The sequence below is a fragment of the Trachemys scripta genome, chromosome 8, assembly GCF_013100865.1.
Source record: "Trachemys scripta elegans isolate TJP31775 chromosome 8, CAS_Tse_1.0, whole genome shotgun sequence".
Lineage (NCBI taxonomy): Eukaryota > Metazoa > Chordata > Testudines > Emydidae > Trachemys > Trachemys scripta.
Window position 1 is genome coordinate 92,789,462 of NC_048305.1, and position 23,076 is coordinate 92,812,537.

The 23,076-nt window shown below is 39.2% G+C and overlaps 1 protein-coding gene across 5 annotated transcripts in view; it reads right to left on the reverse strand.

Annotated features, from left to right (window-relative positions):
* Window positions 1-23,076, reverse strand: part of NFIA (nuclear factor I A) — a 308,432-nt gene that overhangs the window by 49,703 nt on the left and 235,653 nt on the right. For 4 of the 5 annotated variants that reach the window (XM_034779865.1, XM_034779866.1, XM_034779864.1 and 1 more), the window contains exon 7: window positions 9,978-10,106. The exons of the other annotated variant lie outside the window; for it this stretch is intronic. In XM_034779865.1, the coding sequence (XP_034635756.1) occupies window positions 9,978-10,106 (129 nt within the window). The remainder of the gene's footprint in view (window positions 1-9,977; window positions 10,107-23,076) is intronic. 5 annotated transcript variants of the gene reach the window in all.

Genomic DNA, 23,076 nt, shown 5'->3' on the forward strand with positions numbered 1-23,076 from the left:
TTTCAGTGTTTTATAGGTTCTTAGTGCTATGCAGCATAAAAGTTAGAGGATTTTTTTCAGAACGCTGAATTCAAATGTCTGATTATGAAGGCCAGTCTTGTCTGACTTCTCCCTCCTTGATTTGTAGTAGCCAATAGCAAACTAAATTACGAATAAAACAAGTCAGACTCATTGATTAGATTAGCATTTCACATGTGTCGGGCAAATGAATAAAAGATTAAGTTGTAAATTGTATTCAGTTATATGATCAGATAATAAAGAATAGGTCAATTTGAAGCAGGATATAGTTTTATTTGGGCATACAGGGCCAGACTGGGGTCCTTTCTCACACTGGTGGGCACTTACTGCAGTAGTCCTAATGTAGTCAATGGGACTCCTCTGGTAATTGCTTGCCAGAATGCAAAAGGACTTCATAATCTGACTGTTAGCAATTACACCGATTCCGCCCACCTCTCCCCTCAAGGAATGAATAGTTCCCAACATATGGGACACAGACATACTGATCCATTTATATTTTCCCCTCCTATTCATCATGACTTCTCACCAACCATCCTTCCAGCCAAGATGAATGGATGAAATGTCCTTCATAATGCTGCTCCTTAAGTCTCCAACAGGGTCACTGTTTGACATGCAACATCCCTCATCTCCTACCCAGCAAATGATTTTTACCCCTCTCCCCAGCTTCCAATCCAAGGAAGCAACAGAGTGGGTACTCAAACCCAATTCTTACGGATGGCAATACAAAGCACAAAGCCCTAGACCATCCGACTAGACAGATGGAGTATTGGTTTCACTGGGGCACAATGCTAAGATAGCTATTGTATAAAGTGATAATTAAGTTTACTACTAGCTCATTAAACATTGATCATTCTTCCTAGAAATAGTAACTATATAATCATAATGAAAGAAGAAGTATTTTGTATCAGCTTGTTTTTGACTTTATTACAATTAAGGAAGTATTTTTAAAAAGTCATTTATCTAGAAATGTTATATTGCGGTTTGTTCTCTGAGACATTTCCTTTCAGGCTTTTAAGATGCCTTAACTCCCTGCATGCTGTGAGCCTTCTCACAACATTAAATTGGTGCAAGTGCCAGTTCAAATTATGCAAGATGTATCCCACCCTTTGTACCCCGAAGGTACTTATTCTCAAAATTGACCATATTAGAGTACTAATTGGCTAAGCCACCATGCTGGCTGATGTGAAATGCTTTCAAACACCATGAAACAGCTGTGTTTATCGGAAATATGAAGAGTGACTTTTTAATAAGGAAAGCTGGCAATAATCCAGATTTGTTGAAAAGAACTTGCACTTCTGTGGATAATACAATACAAGAGGTAAAGAAGAGAAGATTAAAACAATAACTTGAAAAAGCACGGATTTTTTGCGATGAAAGCTTTTACCCAAAACAAGAAAATAAATTGAGAAACTTGGGCTGGAATTTTTAAAGTCACCTAAGGGAATTCATGAAGTCCCACTGAATGTCAATGGGAATTGCTTGCTTAACATCCTTTGACGATCTCAACTTTTCTTATTATCTTTTGGAAATGGTCTTGGGTGGCCAAATGCAGGCTGCTGCCTTTTTCAATGTGGCCTGGGGTTTCCCTTACCTAGGGTGACCAGATGTCCTGATTTTATAGGGACAGTCCTGTTTTTTGGGTCTTTTTCTTATATAGGCTCCTATTACCCCCACCCCTGTCCCGATTTTTCACACTTGTTGTCTGGTCACCCTACCCTCACCTTTAATACAGAGATACTGACCACAGAAATTACAGGTCTGTGCATACAGGCTATTCACTGAACCAGGTGGAAAGCCACTCAAATCATGATGGAATATAGTACATTGCTGGGATCTGTCCTCCCCGTGGGTGGAATTCACCCCTTTGCAGGCCAGCACAAGACCTACGCACTGCTGGAGTCCCACATCATTCTGCAAAATGGAGCTTAAGTGGAGGAATCCAATGGGCTCTTGGGGAGCTGTCGATCTGGCCTGAGGATGAGTAAAATCAGGTAATCCTTATAACAGACACTGCAAGCCCAATCATGTTCTCATTGAAGCCATTGGGAGTTTTGCCTCCAGTCAGAACAGGAGCAGATCCTTAACTGATACTCATAAGAATGGCTGGGAGCTGTGTGTCACTGATATTTTACCCTTGCATTCAAGTAGGTAATTTTTAAGTGTACCTTCAAAATACAACAAAATAGAGTTCACCCAACATAATTAGGCTGCAAGATCTTTGGGGCGGGGACAGATGATAGTACAAATAATGATGCAAATGATATACAATCACCCAAGCATGATGGATGGAGGGTCTGATCCTGCTCCCATGGACATCAATAAGAGCAAGACTGGACACATAAGGGCTTATTTTCAGAGATGTTGAGTGCTTCCATTTCTATTACTGAAGTCACATGGAGCTTTGGGTATTCAGCACTTTTGAAAACCAGACCCATAATATCCTCAGTTCTGGGCTGGGTCCTGGTCCCTTTATGCTGGTCCTGCATAATAAAGTTTTGGAAGCCATGTGGAACTTCCACTGGGAAGTATTCATGGTGTAAGTAAGATTTCCCAGTGGCACAGTACAGGCAGAAGGGCCTTGTGCCAATGCCCCCTGAGGGCCACAGTTTAGGGTGTGTGCCTGGGGATTGCCTATGGGTGGGGCTGAAATATCCTGGGCTCTGGCTATTCTGAGCTGCTATATTTAAAGTCCTTAGTGACAAACTGGACCCTAGCAAAGCCAGAAAGCAGGGCTAGACTGAAATCCAGAATTGGGGCCAAGAATCAAGCTCTTGAAAACATAGTGACATTCTTCTATATATGCTAGATAAGAAATACTGAAGGAATAGTTAAAAAGGTATAAAAACTGAAGAATGCCTCTACTTTCTAAACAAAACAAACTGTAGGCCTTAGCCAAAGGTCTCTTCAATGGCCAAAAACTACCATGTAGTGTACTAGTGGGGTTTCCTACTTCAAAATCAAGCATTGGCAACTTTTGCATTTTTTTTATAATCAAGATGTGTTTTCATATACAAAAGGAAAAACTACCACTGGCGAAAGGTGTAGTGGTTATTTCATAATGAAATGCAGTTGCTAAGTTGACAAAAGAAATGTAAATTCTCTTTTCAAAAAAACTCTACAACCTTTACGGGTGTGATGATATAATTCTGCTTTGATACTAAAAAGGGCATGGTAATGGAATCTGTGACTTTGGAGTGATATATTGCTGTTAAATTAATAGGACTCCACGTTCCCATTTCTAATATCAGTGTTTTTTCCCCTCTTTCATTCTGTAGATGGTAAGCTGATACTACATAAACATTGTTAAAGCTATAGTTCCACGCTACAGTAATTCACTTAACTTTAACATGATTTATGGTTCTGTCAATAGGGGAGGTTGAAAATCCTAAGCTCTGATGCTTAAACATGGGTTCCATATTTAAAGTAATAATGTGCTTTTTGTGTGTGTCTGAGGTTACAGAATTTAGCATAAAGCAGAGATAAAAATATTACAGTTCAATGCACTGTTAAAAGCACAGAGTGTAACTTCATGGATACATCAAAGAAAGCAATGAACCCAAATATATAATCAGTGAGAGAGCAGGTAAAATACTTAGGTCCTTCAGCACTATATTTTTATATTATTTTTTAGATTTGCATGAAATCTTATAAGTATTTTTACACCCTCTCTCCTTTTTTAAATACTTTTGCTCAGTTAGATCAGCTCTCTTTGTCAGGATGAGTTTAAATCTAGGTCCACTTTGTTAATCACTCCCCATTATTCTCTCTGGCACTTCCCCCAAGGCATTTTGCCTCTTTAAGAGATTAAGCGACCAAGTCATCTTGTTGCTCTAACATGTCCTCACTGGAACAATGTATTAACACAATTCCTCTGCAAAAGAGCCCTCTTTTGAAGTTTGCTGCAGGGATGACAAATTAACCCAGCATGGTGTCCCACACATCTATCTCAGTACAAATTATTAGTGTAATAGAGCTTTTAGTTATGCATTTATCTGGTAATTATTGAACGGTTACACAAAACGAAGCTGAGCAATCATGGCCCTTTATGAGGCAATCTCAGTGGGTGGTCTTACAGTTAATTTAGGATAGTAGTCCTCTAAGCAGTTCACTCACACACAAATTAGCTAAACAGCCTATTCCTTTAAATATTTCCTATGTCACAGGGTAACGCTTTACAATACAATAAAGGTAGAGTTTTAATTACACGGTTCCTGACTTTTGTTTAGTTGGAGTTTTAACCATTAGCAAGCCTCTCCCGTTTCAGCTGGGATGTTAGAGAAAGCAGTATTTGGGTGGTGAATGTAATCATTACTAAATCCTGCCTTTGAAGTTCTCTGTAGGAAGCTGCTTTTCCTCTACCTTCCATATTATTTGAAGTAGGGCCAAACTCAAACACTTGACACATACGGTTGGCTACACACAGGTATAACCCCATCTTTATTTTTAAATTGCCTCGGCAAGTTGGTATGTTGGTTAAGTATCACTGTGTTAGCTAATCTGTGCTGGGCATTCAGACTCTGCAAAATGTGTATGATTTTTTCACATTATGGCACAGTTGTTTGGCTTGTCTTTAACGTCTTACAGATCAACTATTGAAGTGTCTAGCTTTGGTATGTTTGCAGTTTTACCTAGGGTTCTAGGAAAAGGTTGGGCGATATATGAGTCAGCAGTGTGCCCTTGTTGCCAAGAAGGCTAACAGCATATTCGGCTGTATTAGTAGGAGCATTGCCAGCAGATCGAGGGAAGTGATTATTCCCCTCTATTCGGCACTGGTGAGGCCACATCTGGAGTATTGTGTTCAGTTTTGGGGCCCCCACTACAGAAATGATGTGGACAAATTGGAGAGAGTCCAGCAGAGGGCAACAAAAATGATCAGGGGGCTGGGGCACATGACTTATGAGGAGAGGCTGAGGGAACTGGGACTGTTTAGTCTGCAGAAGAGAAGAGTGAGGGGGGATTTGATAGCTACCTGAAGGGGGGTTCCAAAGAGGATGGAGCTCAGCTGTTCTCAGTGGTGGCAGATGACAGAATAAGGAACAATGGTCTCAAGTTGCAGTGGGGGAGGTCTAGGTTGGATATTAGGAAACACTATTTCACTAGGAGAGTGGTGAAGCACTGGAATGGGTTACCTAGGGAGGTGGTGGAATCTCCATACTTAGAGGTTTTTAAGGTCAGGCTTGACAAAGCCCTGGCTGGGATGATTTAGTTGGTGTTGGTCCTGCTTTGAGCAGGGGGTTGGACTAGATGACCTCCTGAGGTCTCTTCCAACCCTGATATTCTATGATTCTATGATATAGCATACAATAACCAGCACTCTGATGGAACCTCTAGGGGCAACTGGAGATATTCCTTTCTGGAATATATTATTTCACAATGGTATACGTCACTGTATAGCCCACTCCATTAAAGTCAGTCAGTACAAATTCACTAAGTGATTTGCTGCATGTTAGTTTAATGGGCAACCAACAGGCACACTTTTGAAGCACAATGACACACTTTGGTGACCATCCAAGTCTCAGTGGAAATACTGTACTATGTGGGAAAACCACATTAAGACAAAATTAGGCACTCCCCTAGTGCTTTTTTTCCTGCATGCCTCTCTTTTGCCCACATATCCATTGCTTTGGGTTCCTCACTTTCTGCCACATCCCCTGTTCTTTGTATTTGTGTGCCTCCTTCGTTTCTCTCCCTAATATATCTTTCTTTCTTTGTCTGACTGCCTGCCTGCAGGATCTACACAGTCATAGTGTGAGAAGTGATGTACATGTCAAGATGGGCTGTTGTATGAACCTCTCTAAGATTTCATGATCATGGTTAGTTTAACTTTGTAGCCAGCTCCAGGTGGTAATGTCACTAAAGTGTAGGCTTTTCGGGCATTAGTACATTGCTACTATGTAAATATTGCCTATTATTTCAGTATTTTGCTGTCTGGTAAAGATTGCAAGCAGCCGGATGACTGGGAAACAGGTTGGCTTTGCAACGCATAATCACTTTGTTGGAACACACTGACCACCAAAAATGTTACTCTCATGAAATGAGAGTATATTACTTAAGAAATAAAAATCTTGTTGCTTGAATTTTTAAGAATTTGCAATTTATTTTAAAGCTGATAGTCATGTCAAAACTTAAAACTAAGGCTCTAGGTAATGCTGCCAACTGCCAGACATAATACTTAGTTTGAGACCTATGTATCCTGCTTAAGATGATGAAGGTTCATGGAGTTATGCCAAGAAAAACTGCCCTCGTTAAGTGAGGATCCATGAATCACTTTGGTAGCTTGCCACTAAAGAAACCTGGAACTTGCCACCACCTGTTGGCTGTAGGGAACAGAAGAGACAGTCACTAAAGAACTAAGATCCTTGGGTCAGGACTCATTGCACAATCTGATTGTCTGGCCAGCCCCAGATTCTGTCAGCTGGCCAGTGCATAGGTGAGTTAAGAGCTGGCACCAGCACAGAGGAGAAGCTGCCACACATGGCCCTCCATAGCACAGCACAGCTGCTTGCTTCAGTCCATTCCATGGGGTTTTCTAACTGTTTCATTCAGTGGAACACTTCATAACAGACACATCCACTTTTGGACCAGCTTCCTAACACTGACCCCCACAGTGGCTTTGTTCTCACAATGTGTCATTCTGCAGACTGCTAGGAAAGGTTCTGTGCATCTTTAGTCATTTGCAAACTAGAATAGGGTTCAAGGCATGGTTGGAAGGCTGTGAAAACTGCAAGTGTGTGATGGAGAACTTAAAACAATGGACTGACAATGGCATATCCCTTAAACATTCTACACACATTTCTTTGCTCTCCATTTTGCACAGTGTGTGCAAATAATTTGTATTAGTAGGAATGTGAAATGTTTGCGGTGCACACACTCCCCCCTCAAAAGGAAAATAGATCCTTTTGTAATTGTTTGGCTGACTCAGGGGTTTATTCTGATTGTGACCTACTTATATACAACTTCTTTCTCATTGATTTTTCTCGGCAGCATGGAGACTGTTTAGTGCACTGTATTCACCCCAAAGAAGACCCAAAATATTGTACATGAATGACTGCTGGCCACTGACACATGATATAAGTGAACTCATGGAGCTTTCTCACCATACAAGGTGAACAGACAGTGTACACTACATTTTACTTGGCATGTTGCCACTAAATTGTGCAACCTCCAATAACTAGTAATATATAATAATTGTTTGGAGAATATATCAATTCATATAATGAGGTTATTGCTCCTTAAGTGTCATCTTCTTATGCTTGAAAAGCTTCTCTCCTTCCTCCTCTGCTGCTGATTCTAATGTACACTTTGGGGGATTGAACAAAGGTCACAGTCTGGATTTGCAGATGGTAATATAGTAATCCACCTCAGAACAGAATAATTGTTGGAGAAGAGGCATAAAGACAGCCAGTGATCAGTGGAAATATAGTCCTGGAGAGGAGCCATCTATCCAATAAAGATTCCAGTTTGGAACAAGACCCTTCTGGGTGATACTCTTAAAAGGACCTCAAAGGAACTCAGATATTAACAGAGAGTGGGATTTCCTTGAAAATCCACAAAAAATATGTTAGTGAGTGAGCCTCAAGTGGAACAAGATCTCACTGACTGATGCTGAAAAAAAAAGATTTTTGTTTAATACATGAGGAACTATGATACTCTTCTATAGAGTTAGTGCACACATTTTCTTCCAGCATTTAAGAATAAAATTGTGAAAGAGAATCATTATAATTTGATCTTTCATATTCTGTGCCCCCTTGTGAACAGTCTCCTCACACAACTGGCAGATTTCCCCAACTGCATACCAAATTTCTCAATAGATAATGTATATAAATTTGAACAAGACTTATATAGTGACATATTTTTGTTTAAACCACGTAAAAATGCAAAATACACAGAGTCTAAGTAAGGGCACAAATGGGTGCATATTGTAGCGGGGTGGTCACCCACTCCTGCCCTGAAGGGCTTGAAATCAGCCCTGGGACAGGGCTGAGGCTGGGTGAAGGCTGCTGCTAGGGAGAGCAGCAAGCCTCGGCTGATTGGGGAAACCTTATAAAGGCCAGGGAAGCCAGGAGCTGTAGGACTCTCCCTCTAGCTCTTGAGGGAGAAGGGTCTGGCTGCCTGGGAGCGGACAACGGTACCTAGAGTGGAGCAGGGCTGGGGAAAGGCTAGAGGAGCTGGGGAGCTCCAGCCTGGAGAACCCCCAGGCTGCAGGCCTTGATAAAGGCCAGAACAGGTACTGCGACTACAGAGGGGTAGCCTGGGGTAGGCAAAGGCAGCAGGTCCAAACCCCCCTTCCAGTGATGAATGGCGTCTGCAGTCCACCTCAGTGAGCGGGGGCTTGATCATGACTGGCAGTAGCCATATACTGAGGTGAGGCGGGGATGGGGGGTTGGGAGCTCCCTGGGGAGGGGAGACCCAGAACTGCGGGGGTACAGCCGGGGGCAGCACCCAACGTAAAGGGGCACCGGGGTCTGGGAGGGACATGGGGGCCAGCGGCAAGTGGGACATCAGCCAGCAGAGGGCACTCCGGCGCTGGAAAAGCGAATTCCCTGGACAACCAGCAGAAGGCGCCGTTCCAGTGAGTGGCTGCTCCGCTACAGGCTGGTATATCTTAAATTAAATAAACTGGGGGTAAGGTAAAATCTAACTAAATACTGAATAGGATTTGTTAACCAACTAGTCAATAGGCCAGAACTAAAGGGCAGAAAGTTTAAGAGTATTACAAGGTAGGAATTTAGTGTCAGCTAATGTGCAGCACACTATGTTGTTAATGTAACTTTCATTTAATTCATGCCTTCTTATTATCACCAATTATCAACATTTTTTGAAGATATTACATGTTTGCTTGGTAGCTCAGTTCTCACAGGAAAATAATAATTCTTATATGATTAACAGCCAACAGCTTGACTCCACTGATTAATCCAGTATGTTTTAAATTTCTAAAACTATACAGAAACCTTAAGCCTGATTCTAAACTAATACCAATTACACTGGTGAAATTCCACAGACTTATGCACCATCCCCTTACAGTATACAGACAATAGAATTATTCCTGGTTACACTGATGTAAGTAATGACAATAAACCCAATAAAGACCTCTTATAAAAAGGAAAGTACAAAAAGTGGACTTTCTTTCATCCAGGTATGAGTTGCTAGTAAGTCTTCCACACCTCACCAATTGAACAATAATTATTCTGAATAAAGCAAAACCCATGGCAGAAAGAATTGTTACAATTATTTCATTCACGTTTTTATATACAGAAAATTTGCTAAACGATTCTTTGATTTGTGAACAGCACTGTGCATGAATGTGCTCTCTTTCTAACGTGAACTGTGTATCATATTTATTTTTTCTAGGTTAATGTGGATATATCTTTCTAACAAATGTATAAGTACATGGAGACCCGGAGGACATCTGTTTTATTTGAAAAGCCAGTCAGAAAATATTGTGAAGAAAACCAGCCAAAGTATTGTAGGAACCAATCTACAACTTCAAAGGAGTCCACTAATGAGGGCAGTTCTCCAGCACACTAATGCCAACAGCTTGAATACAAAATGACACGCAATGAAAACCGAGGATGTCGAAAGGAGATTAGCACAGTTTAGATGTTGAATGAGGAGTCCCCATCTTTAGCAGATAAATGAACCTATCGTATATATTCACATGGACAATAAAAACACACAGCAAGTAACCGTTCTGTAATTTTTCTGATGAAAAATAATGACTTCTCCCCACAAAAAACTTTGGAAAATGTTGAATTGTTACCAGAAACTTTAACAAACAGACCCCAGTAAACAAACACAGTTCTCAATAACTGAAACCTTCAGGCTACCGGCTTTGAAATAGCAAAACCTCTTATCGTGTGTGTCACAGGCTGATGGTGACTTTCAGTAGAAAATAATGCTGATTCAGGGTGTGGAGGCTAAAGTTTAAGCTGATTCGGGGCTCTTGGGTAAGGCCTCACCTCTGGGTCCTGTAATGACAGGTCGATGATGCTGTGTGAATGCCGTTCCAAGGGAGGAGGTCTGCGAAGGCGAGGGACTGCTGAAACCAGACTTCTCTGACTTCTTTAATGTAGTTGGCGATGGCATTCCTGGCAAGAATGATTGATAAGTGCAATTTAATAATGCTAGGTCATGGAACGACAGCCTATGCATTGTGAAAGTGGGTGCAGAAGCAGCTAAATAAACTTAAAGGACAAATAAAATTGAATACAACAAGCTGAAAGTTCACTTTTATTTATGATCTTTTTGGGGCAGGAGTGACCCTGGTTTGCTCTGAGTAATAAGTACTAAAATGCAGCCATATTTGTCTTTTAAATCTGAAGTACACAGAAGATGCAGCTGTTTTGTTATTATTAATTATTATTATTTATTATTAAATCCTAGCTATGCTTTATTTTTAGAAACCTGCAATAGTTACAGCACTTGGATTTTTACATGTTTTTAAATAGTTAATGCTGCTAGATAGTCTGTCCTTAACTCACACTATTTTATTGGACTATTGCACATGGATATTTTAAGTGTGTTGCAAAATCAATACACAAGGAGAGAAAGAAGGAATCTCACTCCAAACTCTGAATTTCCTTATCCTTCCTTAGCTTAGTTAAGACTTGGTTATTTTAAAAGCATTTATTTGTGTGGTTATCTTTGTTTTATTTTTATTTTTTTTAAATGTGTGTATATATATTGAAGTCATTATTAAAGATATATACATTTCTATCGACATTATATTGACCTTCAGACTTAGTGCAGTGTTAATATGACAATTTGGATTTATTCTTCTATGTGAGCCATTTTTGTTGATATAATATCTACTCTGTGGGTCGTTCAGCTCTGATGCAATATCAAAAATATTAGTAGAAAGGATGTTTTGCAGTGGACTCACTAAAATCTGGGATGTTTAGTATGCTGTCTATACTAGGATAGGTGGATATGCAGTATTATATATATATATTACATGTGTGTATGGGTCAGTATCTATATTACTACAGACATAGATACACACACATTCAGATTGTCTATACTGTTTTTATAGTTTATTTTCAGTGTATCTATCTATTGACAGATATGCAGAAAAAATAATGTCAAGTTCTTTGGGCTACAGCTGAAATAGCACAAAAGAAAAATGATTGTTCTTAATAATGGTAGCTTTATAGTCCCCAAGACATTAATTTACAACACAGGGCAATGTGCTTGTGCATTGCAGGACTGGAGTCTTAATGGTCCCAATTAAGTTTTGCAGCTCACATATCAGTAAGTTAACTAAAGTGGGAGAGTAGGTGAAGTCCCATTTTGAAGCAACTAGTGTTTATCTAGAGACTGTTTTCTATCAAGTGTTTCCCTGGTGGTGGCTGTTTCTTCACAACAGGAAAAAGTTAATAACTAAATTTTATTTTAAAATACAAGTTTAGAATAGATGGACTGTGGCACAATGCAACAAAAATGGGATAAACTCTTTTCTCATGATTTTCTCTAGTCATGATAAAGTCTTTTTGATGGAGGAGGGGCATGTGAAGGTGGGCTGAATTGTGATGTGTTTGAATGAAGTATTAACAATCTTTCAGATGCAATCTGTCCCAACGTAGCCTGCTAATCCACTGGTCAGATGGCAAGGAGAATGAATGTACATTGTGATGTCACAAAAAGGGTGGAGCTTAATTAGGGTATGCTAAAAATTTTGGCCGATGCCATCTGGGCATGTTTGGAAGTGATGTTTCAATCACTTTATTTTTTAATGTTTCCCTCCACAGCAAGCAAAGACTCTATTCCTCAATAAAAACAATGGCCATGTCATAGTCCAAGTAACAGTTTCAAGTATTTTTGCAGTATCTCTGTGTGTGTCCGTCCATGTGCATCACATGTGCACACAGTATAAACATGTGTGCTCACTCAGTATACAGTGGGCCAGACTGCCCTTGAGATGTGCAGGAGGGAAGCGGGTGTGTAATGAGCCATCCTCTCCACAGTGGCTAGGGGCAGTCACAGTACTTATGCTAACGGGAGCACAGGAACAGCTCCCTTTGGGAAACTATTCAATCCAATCTGGGATTCCCTAAAGGGGACAGGACCATGACATCTCCTCTGCACTTGTCCACAGAGCTGGCTGGGTGCACCGGGGGAGCAGGGTGCACCGGGGGAGCAGGCTCCTTACGGGAGGATGCAGCTCATGTACTTCCTTTGCATGTTGAGGAACTGAAGGGAGGTACTGAATACAGAGAAAGGGCTGAAATTCATCCTTAATCCATAGTACAATATTGCTGTTTAATTCAAAAACATAAGGGAAACAAGCCCTATTCATGCTCAGAAATTTTCAAAGTAAGGTAAGTTTAATTATTAAATGTTTATGTCCACATTAAGAGCACATCCTGTGTCTGCCTGCATGGGCGTACAAGGCCCCAGATGCAGTGGAAATGCTAAGTTTCCTCTGTGTAGTGAGGGCCAGGAACTGCAGAGGCCCTCAGTGGCAGATCTCTGCACTGGAATTCAGAGGAGGGAATGAGTGTGTTAGGCTTGTGGCAAGAACATGAGCAGTGGGACTGCACACAGAGCAGTTCTTCTGGACCATAAACCCATGTTCAGGTAGGAGCAGTGTTCCTTGTATCTTCCACTTTTCCTCTAGCAATGTGGTTATGAGGAAGACACTAAAACATTTTGGACAGCCCATAAACTTTCTTCTGCTGTAGTGCTATAAAACTGCTTAATTGATTTAAGCCAACTTTTGTTTAAAACAAAAATCTCTTCTGGGCTGAGAACATATGCACCAACCCAAAGCAAATTCACATGACTGAGTTATAAACACCTAAAGCTGAGGATTTAGAATGAAAAGGCCAAATGATCTTGAATCATGGCAGAGCTGAGTGGCGTCATTATCATATGGGAAAGGTTTTTATAAGATCAAAACAGCTGTAACGTACAAACAGAGCTTCTACTATAAATTTAGTTATGAAATAACCAATAGATAGAAAAACAAATGTTGATGCTGGAATCATAATTAATTAATTATTATCATAATAATCATCATTTTAATTTATCATTGTTAAATGGTTTGGTTTTGAAACAACAGACAGTATTGAATTTTTGATCTTGTTTTACTTTTGATGCTAAATTATTAGTTTATTATAAGGGATTGTATCCATCAGATCTCAAGGAAAAAACAGCTGCTTCACAGTTTATTGGAATATGCAAACAAGATTTTAATTATTTAACTTAAACTTGACTAAGAACAGAGCAGGGGATGACCTGCCAGCTCACTTCTGAGCATATTTTGTCCTTTAAGATGGAAGGGGGACAGCAGTAAGTTAGGCAGTGCAAAGCAATTAGCATCATTCACATTTTATGGTGAGCTAGCATGGTGCTCTAGCAGCAAAATTCAAACATTCTATGAATGGGTTAATAAAAGGAGAAATACAGTTTGCATGCGAGAAAAAGGTTTCCAAGAACAAGCCGAAATATGTCCCATTCTTCTAAATTTATCACAGCCATGTGACATCATCCCTGAGACTGCCAGAAATTATATATATATTTTGCAATTTAAAAAAACCCCTCTCACTTAGCACCATATGTTTGGTTGATGTGTCTGATATATCCTGCATATTCTTTAGTCCATCCATTTCACATATTCTTATTTTATTCTTTCACTAAGTCATATTTTTCAGTCCTGGTCAATTCTACTTTAGCTTCTTTCAGGAAAGCAAAAGCACATGGGACTGAAGTTTAATCATCCAGGAAAAAATGGCCCAGGTACTGCAACTCTTACTCAGTCCCACTGACTTCAACTGGTGGTGTGGGTTCTTCACACCTCTAAAAATCAGGCCACTTATTTAATAGTACTTCCCTAACTCACAGGGATGCTGTGAAGAGAATTAGATTAAAGACTGAGGTGTTTAATCATGCCATCTTTCAACCTAAGATAGATAGATGACTAAACATGGATTGAGATGCCCAACTTTTGGTACCCACATTTGAGAACCATGGCCTGTTTTAAATTTCTTCCACTATATTCCTGATAGCATGGTGGTTTCAGCACACTAAGGACTAGACTTCCACATCAGGCGCAGCTCTGAATAAGGGGTGGTGGAAAAGGCATACCATGCCAGGCGGTATTGTGATGAGGAGTGACAATTAGTTCCTCTTTCCTGTATGCCCGAGGGCAGCAGCAAATTATAATGTCCCCCAAACCAGCTCAGTTGTACTGGCCGGCCAGTGAATAGGGAGGGGAGCCAAGCTCCACCCATTCCTTGACCCTTCCTACCCACATGCTGTGAGGAAGACGTAAACAAGCACTAACTGAGCCCAGGTCTAGGTAGCCCACATGGGGTCTAAAGGTGGTTCTTACTCCCCCCATAGCCATGAAGTCCAAATCACTGATGAGCCCTACATTTCTTGTTCAGAGTCACAGATTTCATAAAGACTGCGTCTGATTCTCCCTGACTGATATGAGTGTAATTGAGAAGAGAAATGGGCCAACAGCATTTAAATTTTTTTGACAATTTTAACTGCAGAATAAATGGAAAAGCTAACTGCTAAATAAATAAAAGAAAATTGAAGGATTTTTGTACTATAAAACACAGGTGGAAATCTAAGTGGATACCTCAACTTACTGTACTTTTATTCTTGTGATTATATATATAAAAAGCCAAACATATGGGGCCTCACCCTGCGCCCATTTATTAAAGGTTTGTCACTCTCTTCAATGGGAGCAAGAGCAGGCCCATAATGGTGCTAAATGGAACAAGATGTGGTTTTTTGAAAGCAAATATTAATTTTTCATTGGTTTTCCAGTTAAAAAGATGTTTAAGAACAGTACACAATAAACAGAAAATTCAGACAACAGAAATCTTGAAACTGTCCGCAGCAATATTTTCTCCAAAGAATTTGTTTTCATTTTCAAAATTAAAGCGTTCTGAATTTTCATTAATTTGGCGATTCCTAAACACAAAGCTATTTTGTTCATTCCAGATCATGCATCCCACCCTTCTGCTCAATGCACAAACGCAAGCGTAAATGGAACCCTGGTCCTTCAGTGCTTCTGGTTACTGGAGCCATTGAATTGATGATGAAGTCCCGCAGTAAGACCTTCCAAAACTCTGCACTTCGCAAACCTCCAACCCAAATTTAATCAATGAATGTACAGGAATATTTCACGTTCACCATCTTCTAAGGATCACTGGAGCATTGCGATATTTTTAATTCCTGTACCTCCTGATATTTGCCAGTACAAAAAGTGCACCAAAAGCTTCCTAAAGTACATCCAAAGAGTCTTAAAATTTCCATGTAAGAGATTGATGTTTATTAAATGAATTAGAGAAGGATGTATAAGAATTCAGTCCACAAAAACCATTCCCACAGTAAATAGATACCTAATAGCCGACTTTCCACACACTCTATGGGGTCATTCTCCTCTCACTTACACTGGTATAAATCAGGAGTAACTACAGTGAAGTGAATGGAGTTACATTAATGTAAGAGGAGACTGATGCCCTCTCTCTTTCTAGATAGATAGATATCTAATGTGACACACATCTAATTTCACTTTAGTATTGTCTTTAGCCAGTACCTTCCTGATAATACACCACCACCATAACATATCATCTAAATCATAACACACAACTCAATAGCAAGTGAGTCATATTTGTGTTAACTAATTTCCTTCTACCAAAACATTCCCACTGGAATGTCCTACGAAAAAATAAGCGTGCAACAGAGCCTTGAGCTTTAATAAAACCTTGAGGTACTATAAAGAGGAATATGGGAGGCTCAAATATTAATGGGGAGTGGACAAAACAAAACATTTGTTTCAAAATAAAAGTGAGGCATGAAGGCAAGATGGCTGTTGAATGAAAGCTTGTTAGTATCTGATATGTTGGAGGAATCATGCAAGGACTGTTCATTCTATCGTGAAAATGACCCCAGCAATGCCACTGAGATCAGTCAGAATTCTACAGAAGTGTTGGTCATGTAAATTGGTACGGGGAACCTTCAACTTGTCCTCCTGAGTTTCCTGTAATTTTGATGACCATGGTAATGTCGGTCATATTTGTTACACTTACTGCTAAACAAATTTTAGCAGTCATCAGCTGACACTTGATCACATTAAGTGCTGTATGTCAGTTTACTATAGTTGTAACTCCAGTATGCACACAGTACAAGATAGGTGGAAGTTTGCTCCTTTTCTAACAAGTGTACTTTCTATTTTCAATTGTCTGAATTTCTACTTGTATGTTTGGGATGCATCTTCTCCTGCGCTCCCCACAATCACTGCTCAATTCCTACCAATGAGTGTCACATTTCATAAAACAAAATCCAGCTCAATGAACAAAGATAAATAAAATGAAAGATCTGCATTCTACCATTTATCAGTTTAGACTACTCTATATGAAAAATCAGTTGATACCCAATATCACTTTCTTCTGGAGAGATCTATCTATCTATCTATCTATCTATGTACTCATCAGCATAGTACCAGAATGGCTTCCAAATATTTAAGATAATGAAACAATAGAGACATACTAACTCTTCAAAGACATAACAACTTCAATATTCCAAATACAGCAGTAAAACCTTTGTGCCAGTAATTGTTCCAAAGAATTGTTAAAAAGAGATTGATTAAAAATAAGGACTAGGATTTTCAAAAAAGCCTAAGGGAGTTAGATGCCCAACTCACACTGAAATTCAATAGGATTCAGAAACTAAAGTCCTTTAGTCCCTTTGAAAATCTTAGCCAACGATGGTAATGAAAATCAAGACCAGATTCTTGTCCTACTAAAGATAATGAGGATAAAAATTTCTGCTGGTGTGAAATGATGCCATTCCATTTACAATAGAGCGGCATCAGGTCATACCAGCAGAAAAGTTGGCCCAGAGAGTTATGCAATTTGCAGTAGGAGTCTTACCATGAGTTTTTAAGCAGACAAGTACCCACTAAAATCAATGAGGGGCTTTGCCTAAAAATCTGTGGTACAACAAGGCTTACAGAAAGAAGAACAGGAACCTATTTGTTTGTGTGGACACATGTGTAACATCATCTGGATTGATTTATATCTGATATGCAAAGCTATCTTCCAACTATGTTATTGAAGTGATCAGCGAGGTCACTAATAAGATATACTTCACATACTATCAATTACTTTATAAAATAATTTCATGAGATTTTATATTTGAAAATTATGAGAAGTTTAATGTATAGCATGAAAAATTTAAAATTTCAACTAAATGTTAGCTTCAATGTCCTTTTCTATTGTACAGAAAAAAATATAAGACTCAAAATGTCTTTTTAGATATCTAGCCGTTGAAATTCAAAATTAAGGTTGTTCTGTGGCAATGTTTTATGAGAGTTTTTCAATATATTTGGTAGATTAGATATAGAAGTAGGCACAAATTGCAGCCATCCGTATGAGAATATACCTTTATGTGAGTGCTTTAAAGATGGAACATCAATGGCTGTAAGGCAAAAAAGTGCCATTGTAAATTCAAATGGCATTTACAAAGCCTTCTAAAAAATCTTTGCATATGATCATAGTTGAGGTATGATATTTTCGCAAGTAAAAGACCAATAGATTTATGGTTCAGCTATATCTTCCCCAGATGCATATGGATGCTACATTTCACGTGATACTAAAGGGAGTTTTAGTAACCAAAAACAATATGGAACAGAAAATCTGAATCTATTTTCTCAAACACCATTTGGTCCATATATGTTGACTCTAATAGATCAAATCCATCCATGGTCATATATTATAATGATGTCTACTAACCTCACAAACTATGAGATGGATAAGGGTAAAATATGCAGATTATTTAGATCTATGACCTTACCTATTACACGATAATGTTTTTAATTGACTTTTACAATGACAAGAATAAATTCAATGTTAACATTACTTTTGAAGACTCCAATTCTATATACAACCATTTAACATATTGTTCAATTAATAAATAGACTGTACTTAAACAGGATTAAATGTAAATCATAGCTATTTTAAAAGTCTTATTAAAACAGAGATATACTGGCAGGTCACATGATTTCTGCACAATGTGGGGGTGAAGAGTTTATTCACTATTTTAAAGAAAGAAGTTACAGCAATTTGAACATGTGCAGTATATCAAATTGTGAAAATGGATTTACAGTCATACAGGTCAAGAGTGCACCCAGGAAACTGTTATGTATTGGTATTCAGTGGTACTTGCAAAGTATGAAATAGATCGCACCTTAATAGTTTATCTTAAAAGTCAGAGGATTGCAACAGCCATCTTCAGCTACATAATAAAGAAGAAATTTGTTGCTGACTGACAGCTGGTGTGTTCTTTTATTTGAGAGACTAAGTTCCAAACTATACACTGGTGCTCCTGTGATGGGAAGGACAATTTCATCATGATGCTGGCATCGTAGATAGAGCCACAGGAAGATTTGGCAGTTTATAATGAGGAAAAAACAAGCACACTACATTTTTAAAGTCCCCATTTCTCTGATGCAGAAGAGTCTGCTAGGTGAAATAAAACAATTTTTTCTTTGTTTGCAAATCCTCCAAAACGCTGGAGAGGGAGAGAGGCGCTCCCTGGAAGGATACAAAAGTTTCCATGTAGAGGAGGTAGGAGTACAGAGGGTTTAATAAAAGAAGAAGCTGCGCATTGTAAGGAGAGGGAGTGCAAGGGAACCCAAGGTTTATGGCAGTGGACTAGGTCCTGAGAGAGAAGAGGCATTTTTGACAGTGAGAGCTTTTGAGTATCACTGAAGAGAACGATTTATGTGAAAGAAATTCCCACAATAGCAGCATACACAGATCATAGCAAAGAGAATGCAGAACATTTATGATAAATATTTTGAACTTAGTAGAAGACAGCAGCATACCCTGAGCATGATAGGAGTTTTCTCTTTCATCCTATGATGAAGTCTGCTGGAGCCAGACAGTAGGAATAAAATCGTATACAATGGTTGTGTAAGCACGCCCACTGCATTTTTCTCTGAAGCTACTGTGATTCCCAAGAGATTCCAGTTTCATAAGGGAAATTAAAAAGAGATGGGATGGGGAAAAATAGTTTTTAAATTTATTGCAGCCTCAAAGATACTAGGTGAAGTCCTGGCCCTGCTGAAGACAATGGGAGTTTTGTCACTGACGTCAATTCGGACAGGATTTCATGCACCCTTAATGATTTGATGAGCTCTGATCTATGTAGTGAGACAATATAAGAAACACTTATTACAATATCTCAGCCTGGTCTCACATAACAAATGACAGCAGCAACAGCGGTTTCTCTGGAAAGCACTATAAGAGAATCATGAGGGCTGAATGCATCCACAAAAGTGCACAAGTTACCACCTAAAATTCAAAGCAAACTGCCAGGTACTTGGGGATGTTCCCAATAGGCAAGATAGGCTATGCAAAAGTCACTGGAATTTTGCTCCACTCTGGACCACAGCATTTTGCCCTGCAACCGTTACATTGTATTTGAGAATCTGTTTAAACTTCACATGTAACAGGAAATACCCCTTTTTTCCCCCTGTCCAGGTATTGCCAACAACTTCCTTTCATCTATTCTCCTGACGTGAATAAATCCCATTACCGTGGTAAGGGCCTGAATGAACAGGGGTGGAGTGAGGGAAAGTTTCTGGGTTCCTTAAGAGAAAAGCTGAAGAACCACAAAATGTTGGCTGCTGGTCAGGCTTCCACATCACAGAAGATGGATGCATTTAGGCTCCATCAAGCTGTAGCATAGAAAGCTGCAAAACAGCCCATATAGTGAGGGAAGGAGCTCTTTACAGTAATAATAATAATAAATGGAGATATCCCATCTCCTAGAACTGGAAGGGACCTTGCAAGGTCATTGAGTCCAGCCCCCTGCCTTCACTAGGCAGGACCAAGTACTGATTTTGCCCCAAATCCCCATGTGGCCCCCTCAAGGATTGAACTCATAACCCTGGGTTTAGCAGGCCAGTGCGCAAACCACTGAGCTATCCCTCCCTCCTTAACTCCCTCAGTAACTTTTTTAAGTAGTTTATGTAGGACCATTAGTAGGATGCATCTTGCCATTTGACCAAGTTGTTGACAGGTTTGGCATGGGACAGATTTATTTTTATTGTTAGACACTAGGGCAGATAGGAATATGAAGCCCCAGAAAACTGCCCCTGAGGAGCTGCAAAATATGCCTACGCTGTTTTGGAGGGATTCTGTTTTATGGTCTTTATTTGAATATGCAGACTTGGGAACAGCCTTAGATTGGTTGACTTGCCACTTTTTGGAGTTATTCCCCAAGATGTTTCGTTAACCACATCAGAAAGAAGGTTTGACATCTTGGTGCTGGCAGGTCTGATGCCCCTGCCACTAAATGCAAATGTATTTTGCATTAGTGCTCAACACTGAAATATCCTGACTCTTGATGCCAGGGGGTTAATAGCTTTGAAACACAATGACTTTATGTACAAAAGAGCATTCTGCACCTTTTCCTGCATAAAGGAGGTGTCATTTGTGCTGAAGTGGTCTAAATTTATACACAGGTTGGGGGTTTTTTTGTTTGTTTTTAACAGGAATCTGACTTCAGATGTCATAACGTAGTACAAGGCAGACAACACATTTGATAAGAATAAAAGATAAACTGACTCCAGAAGCCAGTGACAGTCAATGGGAGGCTTTAGAGCACTCTTTGGAGATCTGCATGCAACTATTACAGCATCCAAGGGTTTAGTGATTCTGCTTTTTCTACCTAGAGTAAGCAGAGTTCAAACACAGAGGCATTCCCTGTGTTATGAGAGTAGGAGGGGGGAATGCTGAGCAAACAGATCAGAGCTACTCCCTACCAGTCCAGCCAAGTAGCAAGGAAGGAATTGGGGGTAGAGGCAAGAGGGAACGAAAGGAGAAACACCTACTTCCTCCTTTCAGCATCCCGGGATAGGGAAAGCAGGAAAATTAGACTAGCACACACAAAGACCCACAACAGTATTGCAGTTAGGGTTCCTGAAATTCTTTTGTGATGTTGCATCGATAATCCATGACAGCAATAGATGGGCACAACGCAAACACGGTGACGCAGTGTCAGAATGTCACACTGATTATTTTGTGCCTTGCTGCGATTTCCATTCGTGATTTGGCTCTCCAGATCTTTGTGATTCAATGCAAACACACAGGATGTTTCCTCATTAATATTAGTGGAAGTTATACACACAAATCCCATATGTACCAATGGCAGAAGACTCCTTAAACTTCATGCTTACATATTTTAAATGTTCTTTTAAAGTTGGAATTTCTAATTTAAGTTGTTTTAAAATTTGTAATCAAGTTTGTGCTAGATGATCAATTTTACTTCATGTACAAAAAAAGAATAATCAGACATATGTTCTTGTATCATCTTGTAGTTTATTGATGGCATACTGTCTTTACAATTGTCAAAATGTACAACTGACATATTAAGGAGCCCCTGTAACTTTATTTAAAGCAAAAATTTAAAGAGCAATTGAGTTTTACAGAGGAGTGCAGAAATATAATTTTAAGCCTCTTAAAATGGTCTGAACTGTGAAATCAAGTAATGAACACTAGAAAATGTTCTGTCAGCTGGAATCAAAGCTGAGACCAGTCAGCATTTTCTTTCTAAACCTTATTATGGCAAAGCATTTGATTTTTCATCTCTGTACTCTGTTCATCCCAACAAATAAACTGGCTTGACCTCCACCTGTTACTTAGCGAAGTCTTGCTGTCATCTTTGACTAAACCCTATTCTTTCCCTTGAAAGCCTTCTGAGCCACTGAGAAGGTGGGAAGATACAGCTGTGCACTGATCCAAGTTGATACCAGTTCATAACAAGACGGCATTTCACAGCAGAAATTACAAGCAATGGTGGGAGGAGGGGAATGTAGTGCCGACAAATTCTGGAAGGTGGCAACATTTTTCATCATTTTAACTTTGAGAGTTTTCATAGAAAGAGGCTCTCTTTTGTGTGATGTTATGAGCTACAATACAAGGCAAGAAACTTTTTGTTTATTCCACAACAATGAAACTATTGTAGTGCCATATATAAAGAGTCGAAGATACATCAACCTGTCAGACAGAACACAGTAAAGGCTTCTTTGATATTCCTTAGGCTGAATATGTTAAATAGTTCAATAACTCAAATATGTGTAGCTTTCTAGGCCTAGAAACAACTAATGGTTATAGAATGTAACATTTGCTAATAAGAATATACATGTCGGCTCATCAAACAGCAAGAGACGTAATCAGGGAAAACTATGCAGTTGTAGTCGTCATTTCTTCACAAAATAGCGTAAGAAGCTATCTAATACATTGACATATCAGAAAAAGCCATCTTGGATAAAGTTGGACTTTTCGTGATGATTAATGCTACGTTCAACAAAGGAGACAGTGTCTGTCTAATTACGTTAAATACTTATCTTCTAGGGATTAGCAGGGTGTTTCTGCTCAATGTCACTCTTCATGACAATGTAATGATAGATCCGTTTACTTACGAGCGCAATTAGTAAAAATTGTACTGTTTTCTTAACTGCCCTCATATCATGAAAATGTTTGATTAACACACTGTAGCTTATCTAATATTCTAAGCCACATATTCTGCATATTTTTCTATCTCTCTGTTAAAAGAGCTAGATTACAGCTTTTAAAATTTTCACCCACTCACACACATTCTAACTTGGCACAAATAAATAAAAATGTCATCCTGTGGTGCTTCCTTTTCACTTCAGCACAGCTTTTGGAACTTTTAATACCTAACAGAACCATTCAGGTTTTTTACTGAAAACTATACACAGCCATCTCCCAAGTCTTTCAAATACAGAGAATCATGTTATCGACTCTTGAAACTCATGCTACTATACCAACATACAAGGAACCCCAAACTTCTAGAAGAATGTAAATAGTGAGAAAGGTTTATATAGTGAACAATATAATCTTACAAACAAGAAAGAGCCATGATGTAACATTCTACCAATATATAATAGCTACCTGGTATTTACTAAACTATGGTCTCAGCATTCTTTGGAACACAGATTGAAATGAATGCACAAGAAAATTAAGTCAGCAATATACGGTACAGATCATTTTAAAAACAGGACACTATAAC